We start from the raw sequence: 15,114 nt of genomic DNA on the forward strand, positions 1-15,114 counted from the left end.
ATCAGGGTCAAGAGTAGGGTCAGATCTGTGTGAGCAACAGGGTCTGGGTGACAGCTGAGTTTCAGGGTCAAGGTCAGACTCAGAATCTGGTTTAGCAATGAGTAGGGTCAGGGTTCGGGTCAGATTTAAATGACTTTCAGGTTTGTGGTTAAAGCCACGTTAAGAGTTTGGGTGAGGATCACGGTCAGAATCAACACAAGGGTGTGTTAGAATTAGGATGAGGTCAGTCAGGGTCATGCGGTCAGGACAGCGTTAGGATGAAGTTTTCAGAGTGAAGTTCTGATTCAGAATCAGGGCTATGGTAAACATGAGCGACACAGGGTCAGGGTATGGTCCATCAGTCAAAGTTAGCGTCGGAGGCAGAGACATGATTAGGAGAGGGTCAGGTGAGAACCCTGGCTAAGAGTGAGGTTGAGGGCCAAGGTCCAGTAGTGGGTAGGAGCAGGGAGAGCATTACTGTCAGAGTGAAGGTAAGGCTCAGGGCGACAATCAGGGTCAAGATTGGGGTGTGTGTGTTAGGTCGAGGTTCAGGGTCAAGGTAAGGGTAGCAGGGTCATGGTCAAGGTGAGAGTCAAGGTCAGTGACGGGTGAAGTTAAAGGTTTGCAATCCCTGCTCCACCTCCCAGCGCCCTGTGCCGCTTTTGCAGATGCGGCTTTCTGAAATGCTCTCCCCCATTTACCTGCTCGTCTACCTGCCTCACCTGCTTGGAGTCTTCAATGTTGCCTAACCCTCCCTGCCCCAATCCTCTGGGATACACATGTCCTGAAGGCAGGGATCCTGGAACAGAATGTTTTGTTCATTGATGGGTTCCAAGCACTTAGAAGAGTGTCTGGCACAGAGTAGGTGCTCAGTTAAAAGCTTGTTTAATAAACAATGAGTATGCATTGAAGTACTTCTGGGACAAAAGTACATCTGGAAATAAAATACAACTGTTCATAGTAAATAGTTCTCTCTGGGGTAGAATTATAAGAAAGTTTCATGATCGATTTGATACATGTCCATATTGTTTTGATTTTTTAAAAATTAACATTGATTACTTCATAACCACCAAAAATAGATCTTGCCATTTTGAAAGGAAACAAAGAGCTTTACGTAAAGTTCCCGACAGTGATCGCACAAGATACTTATTGAATTGTGGCTACTGCCTAAACCTCAGACAACTGGCAGCCTTCCTGGGAGTGCTAGAGCATCCTCAAAGAAACCCTACTCCAGTTCCCTCACCTGAAGAGTAAAGACAGACTGAAAAAGACAGGAAGACAACATGGAGAGTCTATTTATTCAACACCTGTCACCTGTGCAACTTTGACAATGAAGCCTCAGTACTCTGAGGGGATGTATTTTCCCCCATTTCTACTGCACTCCTTTCCCATATGACTCTGTCCTTTGCAGGCTAGGGCTTGATGCAAAAAACGCGATTGTCCTAGATGTACTTATACACAGCCTTTGAGGGCAAAGTTTGGAGGTGCAGCCGCACAGGACACTTGTAAAAGTGGGACAGCAGAGTCTCACTGTAGCCCACGAGGAAGTAGAACTTGTGTGCAGGCAGCTGCCTCAGCACCAGGGCACAGATCTCCACCTGGTTAGCCCGGCGCTTCAGGATAATCTGGTCGGCCAGGCAGCCTGGGAAAGTGCCCAGCATGAACTTGCGAAGGAAAACATCTTCCACGGTTCGCTCTGCAGCATGGTCCTCTCCATCCAGGTTACCTGATGAGAGAAGGGCACCACAGAGAGTCGGCCAGAACTCCTGAGGTGACCTCCGAGAGCACTGGGCACTCAATTCCACCTCCCACCCCAGCCTCTTCTATTTTCTTCTGTAAGTGGAATAAAAAAAATAACACTTTAAAGTTCAAAGTACCTTATTTCACTAAATTCCCAAGCCAATCCTGTGAAGGAGCTATTACCATTGCTCTTGTTTTACAAAAGGGAAGGCTGAGGCCTGAGCCAGGGCTCAAAACTCAGATGATCCCTCCATGTCTAGTCCCTTTCCCACTCTTTCTTGACTGGTCAGCCAACGGGCCAGAGAGGAGGCCACCAGCTACTTCTGAGATTAGGGACACGAGCTCTCCTACCAGCCAGGGCCATGGGCTCAACCAGTGGACTCTCAGTGCCGACCCTGGAATCTCCCTACTTCTTACAGTATCTGTTGAGAATTTCTCCCCCACACCCCCCCAGACCTTAGAACCAGAATCTGACAAGGGTGGGGGACAGGAATCTGTATTTTAAGTTCTCTAGATATAAGCATCTCAAACACCCAAGTTGAGAACACTCGTACTGAACAAAATTGACTCTCAGTAATTCACAGTATATGTTCTTCAAAGTCACTATGAACAACGAACTGCTCCCAGGAGAAATACAGGGTTAGGTTTCTGCAAGCCTTTGGTTGTAATATTTGTGAAAACAGATCAATACATGACCTTGCTTTATGTGTGTTTCTGTTTAAGGACATCTTATTTATTACATGTGGCTGGTTAACACTGAATTCTCTGCCAACAGCGCTGTAACTCATGCCTGAAGGAAGCTTATCTAACATGCATATTTTGTCTGAAAGGTACATCACAGCCTCGTGCTTAGGAACGCTAGACATCACTTCAGCATTACAGGCTATTTTAAAGCAGTGAAATCACCAACAAAACTGCAAAATTGTGGTACTAATAGATATCGAAAAGGACACTTGCTTACAATATGAAAGCTGGAACAAGAAGGCAGAGCCTTGTTCAACCTCAGCTGGGAAGGTGCATGTGGGATTGCTGCTCTCCCCATGTCTGAGCAAGACCGTAAACGCACACAGAATAACTAAATTAACGAATAAAGAATCTCCGAATAATGGGGGTCAACTGTATACACTTGTAGAGAAAAATGTGTGCTTCGATGGAAAACTGCAATGTTTAGAGCACACTCTTCCGCATCGTATTCTACGGGGTTTCACCCCTTTCACTGCCTCTGAGCTATTTTACATCTCTGTAAATTATAGATAACTGATAGCAATGCAAAATAATTCTTGTCTTTAGGCATGCAAATAATTTCTGTGGAGGTGTGAGTCCTTGCTCCCCATGGAAAAGCCAGTTTTGCCTTCCTTTCAAATACATTTCAGCATTCCTCTATATGTCTCCGCTTTTTTGCTTCTCCTTTGAACGTGTTTGACTTATTTCTGACTCTCCTATCAACTATTGAGTTGAATAAAACCTGACACGTGTTCATTTTGTGCTTGTGTGACAGTCACCATTGAAAACTTCTCCTTCGGTGGGGCCCGGGGTCGTACCGCCGGCCTCCTAGCACGCTGTCGTCCTCTCCTGCCACCTAGACAGGCATCGTCCCCTTACCCGTGTGCAGCGACAGCCAGCCCTTGCGGTGGGCGATATAGTGAGGTGCGTGTGCCTCCTCGTAGGTCACTGGCTTGTCGCCCTTGCTTACTCGGACTCGGGCTGCCCGATTCTAGGAGCAAAGAGGGGCCATGACTCAGTGCGCCCAGCGACCCGGCCGCCCTCGCCCCCGCCCCTCGGGCCCCCGAAGCCCCCAGCCCGCCTCCACCACCTAGGACTCCACCCCTAGGCCCCCACCCTTCGCCCCTCGCGCCCCAGAACTCCCTACCCGACCTCACCCCCGACCCCAGGCCCCCAGGCCTCCGCCCCTGCACACGCCCCGCCCGACCCCGGCCCCCGCCCGCCGCGCTCACCTTGGCGCAGACTGTAGAGGTGTGCAGAGCGCGCCAGGCGCACGGCAGCTCCGGGCTCCAGGACAGCAGCTGTGAGCGGAGGGGGCGTGAGATAGCAACTAGGGCTCCCACCCCGTCCCGCCCGCACCGCCCGCGGCGCCCACTCACCCGCAGCCCCAGCCCCCGGCCGCACATGGGCGCCGCCATCTTGGCCGGGCGGAGCGCGCGTGTCGGGGCGCGGCGCCGCGCAGGGGGGCGGGGTGGGGCGGCCCCCGGGGTAAAGGTCACCGCCCGCATTCCGCGCCGCGGCCGGGACTAAATGGGAGCCGGCGAGGGGCGGGGCGGGGCCTCCCGTCCGGGGGCGGGGCCGCGGCTCCTCGGTTGCGAGGTGACCTGTGCGGGACGGAGGGGGGTGGGAGCGGGGCCTCCCCGCGCCCCCCGCACGCGTGTAACCCTTATCCCTGCACCTCTGCGCCCTGCCCCGGTCGTTGTGTGCGTCGTATTCCAGATCCGGAAATTGAATGACGCAAAGCGTGAGGTTTCGCCCGCAGAGAGCTCGCACTAGCAGGGGCGACGGGTGTTCTGAAGAGGGAGCGGGCCGAAGGGAAGGGCCGCGTCCACTCGGCCGCCGCCCAGCCTGGGGCCTTCGGGCTCCGAGCGGCCCGGAGCGTTTTCCCAGGTTCTAGAAATTAGGCTACTGACTTCTGCCTCCAAATAATATTGTTAAAAAACAAGCAAACAAAACTTGGCTTTTATCCACAAATAAAGAAGAAATATGTTTTGGTTAAAACTTTACCCAATTCCTCAAGGATGAGTGTAGGGTTTCATATGTGACCATACTGGCCTTGGGGAAGGAAAATTTTAAGTAAGGGAGAAAGTACTGGATAGTAAGGAAATGCATGGGGATAGCACAGAGCCTGTAATGCTCAAACCAGAGCGTTGCCGCTGTGATTGCTATCCAGTAATTATTAATGGCAGAGGGAAAAATAGCAACACTGGTATCTTATTTCAGAAGTCACCGTAGTAATGGAAGAAAACATGGGCTCTGGAATCGGGCCCAGATGTAACAATCTTTGAACAATTGAGCCTCAGTTCCATGACCTATAAAATGGGTTTTGTTAATATTACTACCGCATAGAGCTGTTAGGATAGATAGCTGTTACTGGTTGTTAGTTTGAATCGTGAAATTGCCAACATTTGGCCGTTTTTGACCTACGTCATTCATCCTAATACTGCTTGCATACTGCTGTGGTTTAATGAGAGGGAGGACTAGATTATCATCTATAAGGAGGGGAGGGAAACGCTGGCAAAGGTGGACGCTGAATTGCCCAAAATCACACTGGGGAGGGGCAGAGAGGGACCAGGACCTACGTCTCTTGGTCTTGGCTTCAGTCTAGTACATTGTCCATGATCAAGGTTCGTTTGACCACTGGAAGCCCAGTCCTCGGCCCTTGATAAAGGGACAGCGTCTTTCCTGCCCACTTCACTAGGCATATTTTATTTCTAAATTTTTAAACTGTGGTTTCCAACTGTTATGCATATTGGATAAGCGGACAGAACAGGAATGACATGTTCTCCAACCACAATACTTTCCAAATGTAAGAACTTTCAACTTTTCCTGAAGGACTCTAGTAGTATCTTTTTTTCTTTTCAAAGTTTCCATAAAGTTTGATAATTTTATAATTTGATAAGTTTTATAATTCTGCTCCCAAGTGGTGAGGAACATAGGATCTGTCTGAATTATTGCTTCCTGGCTGTGCAATTTAGGTAAGTGACTTTTCTGAGCCTCAGTTTCTCTCATCTGTAAAATGGAGACAATGATGGTTGTCCTGAAAATTACATTGTAACATGCCTGGCCGAGTTCCTGATATCTACATTCCCGTAGGGAGATGAACCAGCTATTAAGGGTTTCTGAGGACTCACAGGACCAGCACCCTTACCAGAGGCAAGGAGAAGAGGCTGGTTTTCCAGTAAAGGTGACAAGTCACCGACTTCTACTGGAGCAGCAGGAGGTAGGACTGCCAGGGGAGCAGGGGCTGCTGTGCTTGGGGTTTGAGTTTTGCCCTGGAGGCAGGAGGCAATAATCCAGTCCAATTTGTTGTTTTTCTTTATTCAAGCTGCTCTCCCTTATGCCTGGGGTGTCTCCCAGGAATTCCAAACTAAGCTAGACCTTTCATGGTTCAAATATCCTGTTACCTACCTTTTGTTTATTGTCTTTGTTTATACCATGCCTTGTTGCAAAAAGGGTTTCAGCTGGTTCCTTGATTGGGGGTCATGTGAGTGTGTTTGCATGATTAAAAGAACTTAAAACAAGATTTTAATACATTAGTATAAATTGTTACATTGTTTTAAATCGCCAGTGGAAGAACTTTAATGGGATGTTTTATTTTTCTGTAATTTCCATTTGTTAGTGTTCTGATGCACTTTGCTTCTCCCATCAGTCCTGTAAAGGAGGCAGTTTTGTCCAGGTTTTGCAGATCAGAAGATGGAGGCTCAGAGACTCACCTGAGATTACAGAAATAGCAAATGGTAGCAAGCCTTCTTGTTCCAAAACATGCTTGTTCCGCATCTGGGGTTCCACTGCATCAGTGGGTGGGGGTGTGCATTCAAAACCATGTAGGATGGGGGAATGGCCTGTGTGTCTGTGCGCAGACTGCTCGGGACTGGTCCTACGGGGCTTCCTGGATATGCAGCAGCCACATGTGTGGGAACAAGTGACCCACACGAAGGGCACCCCAGCTGGGAGGCCCGGACTAGAGCCCTGGGGAGATGGGGATGTGCAACCATTTTTTCTCAGACGTGACCCTCTTTACTCTCCTTATGATAACCAAAGAGTCGCTTTTATGTTCTCAAAGCAGTGGTTCTCAACCCTGGCTGCATGTTGGAGTGCTCTGGGCCCCATACCACAAGTATGGGACTAGAGGGGTGGTACCTGTGCTGTTTTAGTGCTCCTCCGATGATCCTGATTTACAGCCAGGATTGAGAATCAGTGTCCTAAACTCCAAGGTTTGTGGGAACCTCCCAGAACTGATTGGTAGAGACCCCGTTTGGGGAGACGGCTGTTGGATGCTCCTTACTCCCCTACTCCCCTTTTCTACCACTGGTCCTGCAAGACCATGGCAGCTCTCTCTCTGAGCGGATTGCCCTTAGTCCAGGCCTGTCCCTCTTGGGCCACAAGGCAGAGGTGGTCTGGACTTCTTTGAGACAGTCTGTCCACTGGATCCGGCACAGCCCAAGGGGTCACCTGTATCACCGGCCGGGCTGTAGGGCAACATTGTGGGAAGGGGAGACTCTGGGCCCACCTGGACTTGCAGAGCACAGTCCAGCCTGGAACATGGTGTTTATTTCCTGGAGCTCACCAAAATCTAACCTCAGGGAGGGGTGCCCCAGCCGGAGACGTCTGCTTTCCCGTTGGCTGCGGGCTCGCAGAGACAACCCCACACAAGACTGACTTCCCCTAACTCAGAACTGCTGACATTTTGTAACCTTTCATTTTGCAAACCTATGGTTTCTACATTACTCCTGGCAATTTGTTTTCTCCTAATAACCAGCCCATTCACCAAGAAGAATCCCAGAGGCTCTCAGCTCTATTCTGGGAACTAGGCCAACTAACCACTGAAACCAAGTTAAAGCAGAGTCTTGAATCGTCCTCTTCTTTCTCCAACAGGTAGCCAGAGGGGCTCTAATCCCATGTTTCCCTGGGAGCTCCTGCTCCGTTCTCCCACCCCCCCTCCCTCTGTTGAGGCACAGGAAGAAGGGGTAGGTTCACTGGGTTAGGTCCCAACTATAATTACTGACTTCAGCTTTGGGGTGCTGAGCAAGTCCAGTCTCCTGATAGCGAAACCAATTAGAAACGCTGTGCGCCACACTGGGGCCCTGGGCTGAAAGTCAGGGCTTGGCATACGTGGATGAGAAATGGGCCCCACGTGTTCTGGCAATTGAGACCTCACTCCCTGGTTCTCAGATGCCGTGCTAGATTTGAAGACAAAATGTGTGAGACACTATGCCTTCCATAGGGAGCTCAGATGGGGAGAGCAGAAAAGCAGACAGGTGAAACGAGGTTAAGATAACGACCATGACGGGGCCAGCCCCGTGGTGTAGCGGTTAACTGCGCGTGCTCCACTGCTGGTGGCCTGGGTTTGGATCCTGGGCGCGCACAGATGCACCACTTGTCAGGCCATGCTGTGGTGGCGTCCCATATAAAGTGGAGGAAGATGGGCACAGACGTTAGCTCAGGGCCGGTCTTCCTCAGCAAAAAGAGGATTGGCATGGATGTTAGCTCAGAGCTGATCTTCCTCACCAAAAAAAAACATAAGGACCATGACAGGAGCACATAAAGGCCCCTGACCCCCTCAGGTGGTGGAATGGAGGTGGGCTGCCATCAGAGGCTATCCTGAGGGAGAAGTGCCTGCCAGAGTCAGCCAGGAACAAGGACAGGTGGCAGGAGGCCCCAGGCAGACAATAGCATGAATGAAGCCAGGGAGTCCAGAGTGTGGGTGCTGTGGAGTGAGGGGTGGGAAGTCACCAGAACCAGGATCAAGATCACCTTGGCCCTGGCCCCGTGGCTTAGTGGTTAAGTGCGCGCGCTCCGCTGCTGGCGGCCTGGGTTCGGATCCCGGGCGCGCACAGACGCACCGCTTCTCTGGCCATGCTGAGGCCGTGTCCCACATGCAGCAACTAGAAGGATGTGCAGCTATGACATACAACAATCTGCTGGGGCTTTGGGGGGAAAAAAAAATAAAAATCTTTAAAAAAAAAAAAAAGATCACTTGGCCCTCTTCTGCAGTCTTGTCTCAGGGGTGCTTGTAAAACCACATCTGATGTAATTTTGTTGAAGTCTTCAGAACCCAGGATAGGTTTATAGCCAAAATCTTTTTTTTATTACTGCCTCAGGAAAAAAAGGATTTTTCTTTACTGGGCTAATTCACATCTGAGGAGCTGGGGAGAGATACCACATTAGGTTTACACTGGTACAGATTTCTCAACACCAGCCCTTCTAGGTAGTGTTTCAGTACATCTAAGATAACATCAATTAGAAAACATTGCTTTATATACCATGAAGAAAGAGAAATGGCTGCAAATTAATTTTAAGATACCACTGATTGATTACAAGATAAATCCTGTTTGCCATGTTAAAATGTTTGAGATTGATGTAGAAAGCAGGCAGTTTCCTTTGCATGAACCTCATGGATGTGCAGACTGGTGTAGACACGGCTTCTGGTGCCTTGTGTGCACAGACTTGCTCCTCCAAAACCAGCCTTTGTGCACTCACCAAAGAGCAAGTGCTAGTAGGGGGACTAAGGTTTAGTGAAGTGTAGTGACTGTGCTCAAGGGCTGTGGAATTAGCAGGAAGCAAGGCCGAGGTTCAGAACCAGGCCAACGTCCTGCATGCTGAGGTGAGCTACTTCCCACCTCCCAGGTGAGGGGCAAGCACTCTTGTGCCTAGTCTCAAAGACTCCCAGGCCATTTACTCCAAGATCACTGACATGGTTCATGCTTTCACCCAAGTAACAGGGTCCCGCGCGAGCAGCCCTGTCCACTCTTCCGAGTGGCTCTCACATCACTAAGCTTGGCTTCAAGGACGTTACCTGGCAAGGTCTGGGGCCTCTCAGTCTCTGAAGATGTCTTCAGGTCTAATGTGGGGGGTGCCCTCTGGGTGTGGTGATGGCGGGGCACGCTGATGCTTAGTGTTTTGAGCTCTAGGGCCGCTAGGCAAGAGCTGGGTATTGTGGAAATCTGAATCACAAGAGTGGCACTGACTTTAGGGTCTGAAGGTGCACCCCTTTTGCAGGTCATGGAATTGAAACATCCACCTCTAAACGAGGGTGAAGGGAGCGTCATAACTGACTCTTTTTGGAAAAATCACTCAGCTCCAGGGCAACCTCTCCTGTCCCTGCACCTGAGAGAGGTGATGGTCTTTCCACACCGCCCAGGCAGTTCCAGAATTCCTTGGCTGCTTGACTGCATGTCCTCCACAGTGGTCCCGCCTGGGGCTGCCCAGGGAAACCTCCTGCTCAGTCTGTTACATCCAGTCTTTAGACTGGTCTGTTTTCAAAAGTCTAAAGAGTCTGGGCAAATGTTTGATGTAATTTCATAGTATCTTAGGTCCTGGGGATGCATGCAATAATTTTCCTGATTACCAAGCAGTTATTAATCTGTTTCGGATCCTGCAGCCTCTTGAAAATCTGTTGAAAGCTATGAACTCTTTCCCTAGAAATAAAAGCACACATCTAATTTTCAGGAATTCAATGTCTGAACCTTATCTTTGCACAATGGATAGACCTAAGGTAAAGAATCTTTGATTAGTAGGGAGCCACGAGGGCTGGCTTCCCTGTTTCAGATTTCAGGAATAACTTGAGGGAACTGGTTGATAGTCAACCAATGCTAAGCGAGGTTTCCAGTGCCTGAACTTGGGGCCCAGGAGTGTCCTGGGTGACATTCCTACAGTGCTGGAGAAGCACCTGGGGGGAGTAAGACGAGGTTTTGGTATTTCCAGGTGAACCAACGTCTTAAAATTTGTGTTATTTACGATCCAGGAAGAGGTGAGTTCCTAGTGCCTGAGGATTAGAGATTCTTTTTGAGTTTCAGAAGGGAAAAGGTTTTCCTAAATTTATCAGAAAAAGATAGATCAGGTTTCCAGAGTTCCAGTACTGCCTTCAGCCTCAGTTCCACATGTCTGGAGGCTGGTCCCCAGAACGCAGGGGGCGACATTGTTAACATCAAGGGAGCTGCAGGTGTAGCATCCTGGGACTCCAGAAAAGGGCGCAACGAGCCTGCTGTTCAAGAAGGGGTTCCAATCCCAAGGGCTCCCTTGCTGAGTCTGGCCAAAGGAGTACAAGGAACACAGAGGAGGACCTGGTCACCGCCTGGGGGCCTAGTTTCCCTGAAATCACAAAATATAGAGGGAAGGAGGCCCCAACGCCTAAGCAGAGGTTCCCAGAGCTAGTGGGGTTGGGGTCCAAGGCTCACTGAGGTGACCCTGGCCCTTGCTAAGGGCCAGCGCAGGCAAGGATTCCAGCTGGGGAATCGACAGCGGAGGAGCCCTACATTCTAGCTTGAATGGTGGCAACCGGGCCATGGAAGATATGAGGGAGGGTGCCTGGCCCCAGAGACACGTAAGTGGGACAAAGGGCTGACACTGAGGGGCCAGGCGAGGGGTGAGCCTGGCAGCTGTGGGAGTTTGGGGAAGACAAGTGGTCAGGAGCAGAGGTGTAGGGCTGAGGGCACCGGCTTACTCGTCACACCTATGCAGGGGTGTGGCTGGGCTGCACTGCTGAACTGCTCCAGGCCTCCTTTCCTCACCTATCAAATGGGATCATGGTGGAGATACCTCGAAGTTTCCGCCAAGACAGTTCAGTTTCCTAGTAACAGCCTGAAGAATGGGTCTCTGCTTAGAAAGGAACAGCGTGGCCTTTTTCAGACCCTTCTCTCAGGTGTTCACCACTTCAGACATTCTATTTTGCACCCTCCTCAGACTGACACTGATCCTCTTCAGGAAACAGGAAAATTAAGGCACAGAGAGGAACCTGCCCATTACCATCATTTGCACATTCATTCATTTCATTCATTCAACACACATTTATTAAGCGCCCATAGTGTGCCAGGCCCTAGGGGTACAAAGCTGGGTAATGTCCAGCCCTTGCCCTCAAGGAGCTCACAGCCTAGGGGAGGGGCAGAGGTGAACAGGTAAGTCACGATGCACAGCGCTGAGTGTTGTGGCAGAGGTGTAAACAGAGTGCTGTAGGGCGCGGCAGAGCGAGCAGGACCTCTCCTGGGGCGGGGTGGGGAAGCTTCACAGGTCAGTCAATAAATAGAGTGCCCCGGCTGCCCTGCACACCGAGGGCCCTCCCTAAACAGGCAGGATTGAGTCACCAAGGCTGGGGTGCGCTGGAGGAAAGGCCTCCCTCTGCTTCCTCAGGGCACCTTCTGACCTCGATCCTGTACCTGTCTGCCGGGCTGCAGTGATGGGGAGCTACTCTCCACTCCAGGGGCAGATGGAGGACAGCAGCTGCACAAGAGGCTGAACCCCCAGGGGCCTCGAAAGGAGCTCAGAGACAACAAATTACTGCTGTGTCTCCACCCCCCAAGCCCAGGGCTATTAAACTCCCGAGAGCATCTCTGAGCTGGTCTGTGAGTTGACTTCCTTTCTTAACACTGTTTAGGAAACTCCAGACCCCTGCCTTTTGCTTTTCTCCCTTCTCATGTGGGTCGGGCACCAGCCCCCCTCAGGGGCCAGGTACAGCCCCATGTGGACACCCCCATCGGAAGAGGCTGCCCACGGCAGGCCTCCGGCAGCTGAACCTCTGTTCTCCCGACTCAGAGCCGCCTCACCAGCTCAATGAGCTGCTGAATGTTTTTGTTTTGGTTGGACAGGCCATTCCTGATGTTTTCTAGCAGGCATCTCTTTAGTTCAAAAATGGCCTCGCTGTACCCCAAGCTCACAGCGGCCATGGGAGGCACTCCATGCCACAGGCCAGGGATGTGCCAAATGTGCTGCCTCTCAGGGTCACAAAAGGCCAGGTCAGCCAGCGTCCGGATGCCATCGCCCTGTTTCTCCATTTGCACTGCAGCTCTGCTCACGTCACTAGGCTGATCCAGGAGCTGCCTCCTCTCTCTCGGCTTGGGGCCGGAGGCAGACACATCATGAAGGTTCTGGTATACAAACTGATAGTTCGGCATGTGCCCCGTTTTCTCCAGCCTCAGAAATGCATGCAGAATAGCCGGTGGGATGTCCCTCGTTTCAGCTAAACTGACCACGGTGACGTTGCTCAGCCCCATAATCAAAGTGGCCAGGGAAGCCTCCAGCTCAAACCTCTCCCCAGCGGCGGTCAGAGCCCCCCCTATCAAGCCTCCAGAGTCTATCACCAGGATGTGGTCACAGCCCAGGTCCTGGCTGAAGCTCTCGGCCACTGTGATGAGCTGCATAAAGGCCCCTCGAGGACCACAGCCCTTCCCCGTGGCAAACCGCAGCCCAAACATGGTGTTGAGAAGGGTGGACTTGCCTGTGCCCGGCACGCCCAGCGCTGACAGGACCACCAGTCGCGACCTTCTCTCCAGGCGGATGTGCAGCTCCTTCAGGAGCCCTGTGACCCAGCGCAGGGGAGTGCTCAGTGTGCTCCCGTCGATCAGCTCCAGGGGGAGCCCCTTCAGCAGCAGCTCCAAGGCCAGGCCTGGGAAGTGGGCAAACCGCCTTTGGCCTGCTGGCAGCTTCCCTGCCTCCACAAGGCAGCTTTCTGCCTCGTAAAACTGTCCCATCTCCCGCAGAAAGTGCTCCACCCCCAGGGGCTCAGGCCAGAGCGCCTCACTGAAGTCCACTGCCCCACAGTGTTTTGGTCTCAGGGTAAGAATTGTCTCCGGAGGCTGTCTCAGCCTTGGCTGGGCCACCCGGGCCAGCCCCCACTCCATCCACCTCAGGAAGTACTGCTTCTCGCCCAGGGAGGCGCTGCTGACGCCTGTGATGAACTCTTGCACCCCCCAGGCAGGGTCGTGGCCATTCTGCTGCATTCGAAGTTCCAGTAAACGATGCCTCAGCTCAGCCCTGTGCTTCTCAGGAGGGTCTCCGGCCCACTGGACCTGGCAGAGCTCCTTCTCCACCTGGGCCGCCTTTCTCCAAGGGTCCCCCTGCAGCCTCAGCTCGTCCCTCCGGTAGGCGTCCGAGTCTTTGATTTTCCTGGTGATGCGCTCCATCCGGTCTTTCGCTCGCTGACACTCCTCGCAGTCCTCATCCACCCTCAGCCCCAGCTTACGGGCTGCATTCGCCATCTCCTCCACAGACAGCCTCCTGCAGGGGGACCGGGCCACGTGCCCCACGATGGAGCGGATCCTCCGCACAAAGCTCGCGCTGTCCGTGCTGCTGACCTTCACGAGAACGTGTGAGTGGTCCATCTTCAGCACGGGGATTAACTTGTTCAGGAATCTCAGGTTTGTGTTTCGTTTCCCACGGTAGGGACTCAGGATGAAGTAGTATTTTGTGGCCGACCCCTTCATGGAGTACAGCAGTTTGTACTCCTTCTTACTGATGTTGTCTGTCAAGATGAACACGGCTGAGGAGATTTCTGTCAAGAGCTTAAACTGCAGCCAATGAGACCCAATGTCACCTCTCAGGTTCAGAAAGGCCACAGGCTCTGGGAAAATGTCCAAGTCTTCCCTGCCACTGGGAAGAAACCAGGAAATTTCCACCATCCCGTCTGCAATCTCCCGAGGGTTGGTGCCCAAGTTCAGATCCCGGTGCCAGAAGCAGTCCCGCTGCCTGTGGCCCGGGCTGAGCACTGCGTTGAGAAGCTGGGACTTGGAGTTGCTGCTGACCTCCATGCGCACGAAGGCAAAGGCCGGTGCCCGGAACAGGACCATGCTGTCTTCTCTGAAGCTGCCCACCCCCCTTGGGGGCTGTGACCACCATGTCCGCACAATGCCCCTCATGGCCCACAGCAGAAATGTGTGGTAGTGGTTTTCTGAGTCAGGCAAGATGAGAGGGAGTGCAAACTGGCAGAGGGACATTTTTACCACGATTTCTTGTTGCAGGAAACTATCTGAGGAAAGCAGAAGGGCACAGAGAAGGTCCAAGGGGTTCACAGGCGTGTCGGGGGTTGGCAGCTCGGAGAAAGAATAGATGTCCGCAGAGATATCATCAGCTGTGTCCCAGTAGATAATCTCCTCTTCCATCTGGCTCTCCTTCTCCACAGGCCTGGCATCTAGGGGCATGTCCAGCACCATGGTGGTGTTCCTGGCTTCAGCATTGAGGGCCTGCAGCTTCCTGAGGAAATTCCAGGGCAAGTCTTTGGGAACCTGAGGAGCCCAGTTCTTCATGCTGTCACTACTGATCTGCAGGGAGTCCTGGAGGCTCAGTTTCTGGACCTGGTATGTCTCTAGTCCCAAAAGTGACAGCATTTCTTGCAGTCTGCTCCTCTCCACTGTGGAAAGAAATGAAGACATAAGTGCTCACCCTGCGTGTCAAGAGCCCAGGTTAGAGGTGAGAGGGGAGAGCCAGCATGGCGGGGTGGGAGATGGCCTCCTTCAGAGAGCAGGATACTGGTACCCCTAGGCCCACCAGAGACCAAGACAGAGGTAAAATCACACCATCCCAGGACCAAACATAGCCAGATAAGCTCTCTAATGTGGGCCACATTAAGAATTGGGAGATTTCATGGAAAAGTCTACATGTCTGGTTTCTCTTCCAACCTACAAGATCTAGCAACACTGAGTCCAAATTTAATTGGCTAGAGTGAGCAGCTATGTACCCTTGATGTGGAATGCAGGCCCCATTCTTCCACCATGCCCCCACTCCAAGATACTCCTGTGCTTCTGGCCCCACACTCCGGGCACAGCAGCGGGTTCCCTCGTCCTGACCTCACACTCCGGGCCCAGCAGTGGGTTCCCTCACACTGTCACCAGGAATTTCCCACAGGAGACACAATCACTAATTCACTCTGATTTTTCTAGTTAATATTCTCTTCTCTTTAAA

At 52.0% G+C, this 15,114-nt stretch overlaps 2 protein-coding genes across 6 annotated transcripts in view; both read right to left on the reverse strand.

The window, feature by feature from the left end:
* Positions 1 to 848: 848 nt before the first annotated feature.
* On the reverse strand, positions 849 to 3,897 carry MRPS24 (mitochondrial ribosomal protein S24). The gene is made up of 4 exons (XM_058534719.1): positions 3,822 to 3,897; positions 3,675 to 3,743; positions 3,322 to 3,433; positions 849 to 1,705 (listed from the first exon to the last, which is right to left on the reverse strand). Exons 1-4 carry the CDS (start codon positions 3,858 to 3,860, stop codon positions 1,422 to 1,424), a joined length of 504 nt encoding a protein of 167 aa, XP_058390702.1. The 5' UTR covers positions 3,861 to 3,897; the 3' UTR covers positions 849 to 1,421.
* A 4,609-nt stretch (positions 3,898 to 8,506) lies between these two features.
* Positions 8,507 to 15,114, reverse strand: part of URGCP (upregulator of cell proliferation) — a 72,309-nt gene continuing 65,701 nt past the window's right edge. For all 5 annotated transcript variants that reach the window (XM_058534699.1, XM_058534698.1, XM_058534696.1 and 2 more), the window contains one exon: positions 8,507 to 14,563. In XM_058534699.1, the coding sequence (XP_058390682.1) occupies positions 11,970 to 14,563 (2,594 nt within the window). In that variant the 3' untranslated portion in view covers positions 8,507 to 11,969. The remainder of the gene's footprint in view (positions 14,564 to 15,114) is intronic.

The sequence above is a fragment of the Diceros bicornis genome, chromosome 41 (genome assembly GCF_020826845.1).
Source record: "Diceros bicornis minor isolate mBicDic1 chromosome 41, mDicBic1.mat.cur, whole genome shotgun sequence".
Lineage (NCBI taxonomy): Eukaryota > Metazoa > Chordata > Mammalia > Perissodactyla > Rhinocerotidae > Diceros > Diceros bicornis.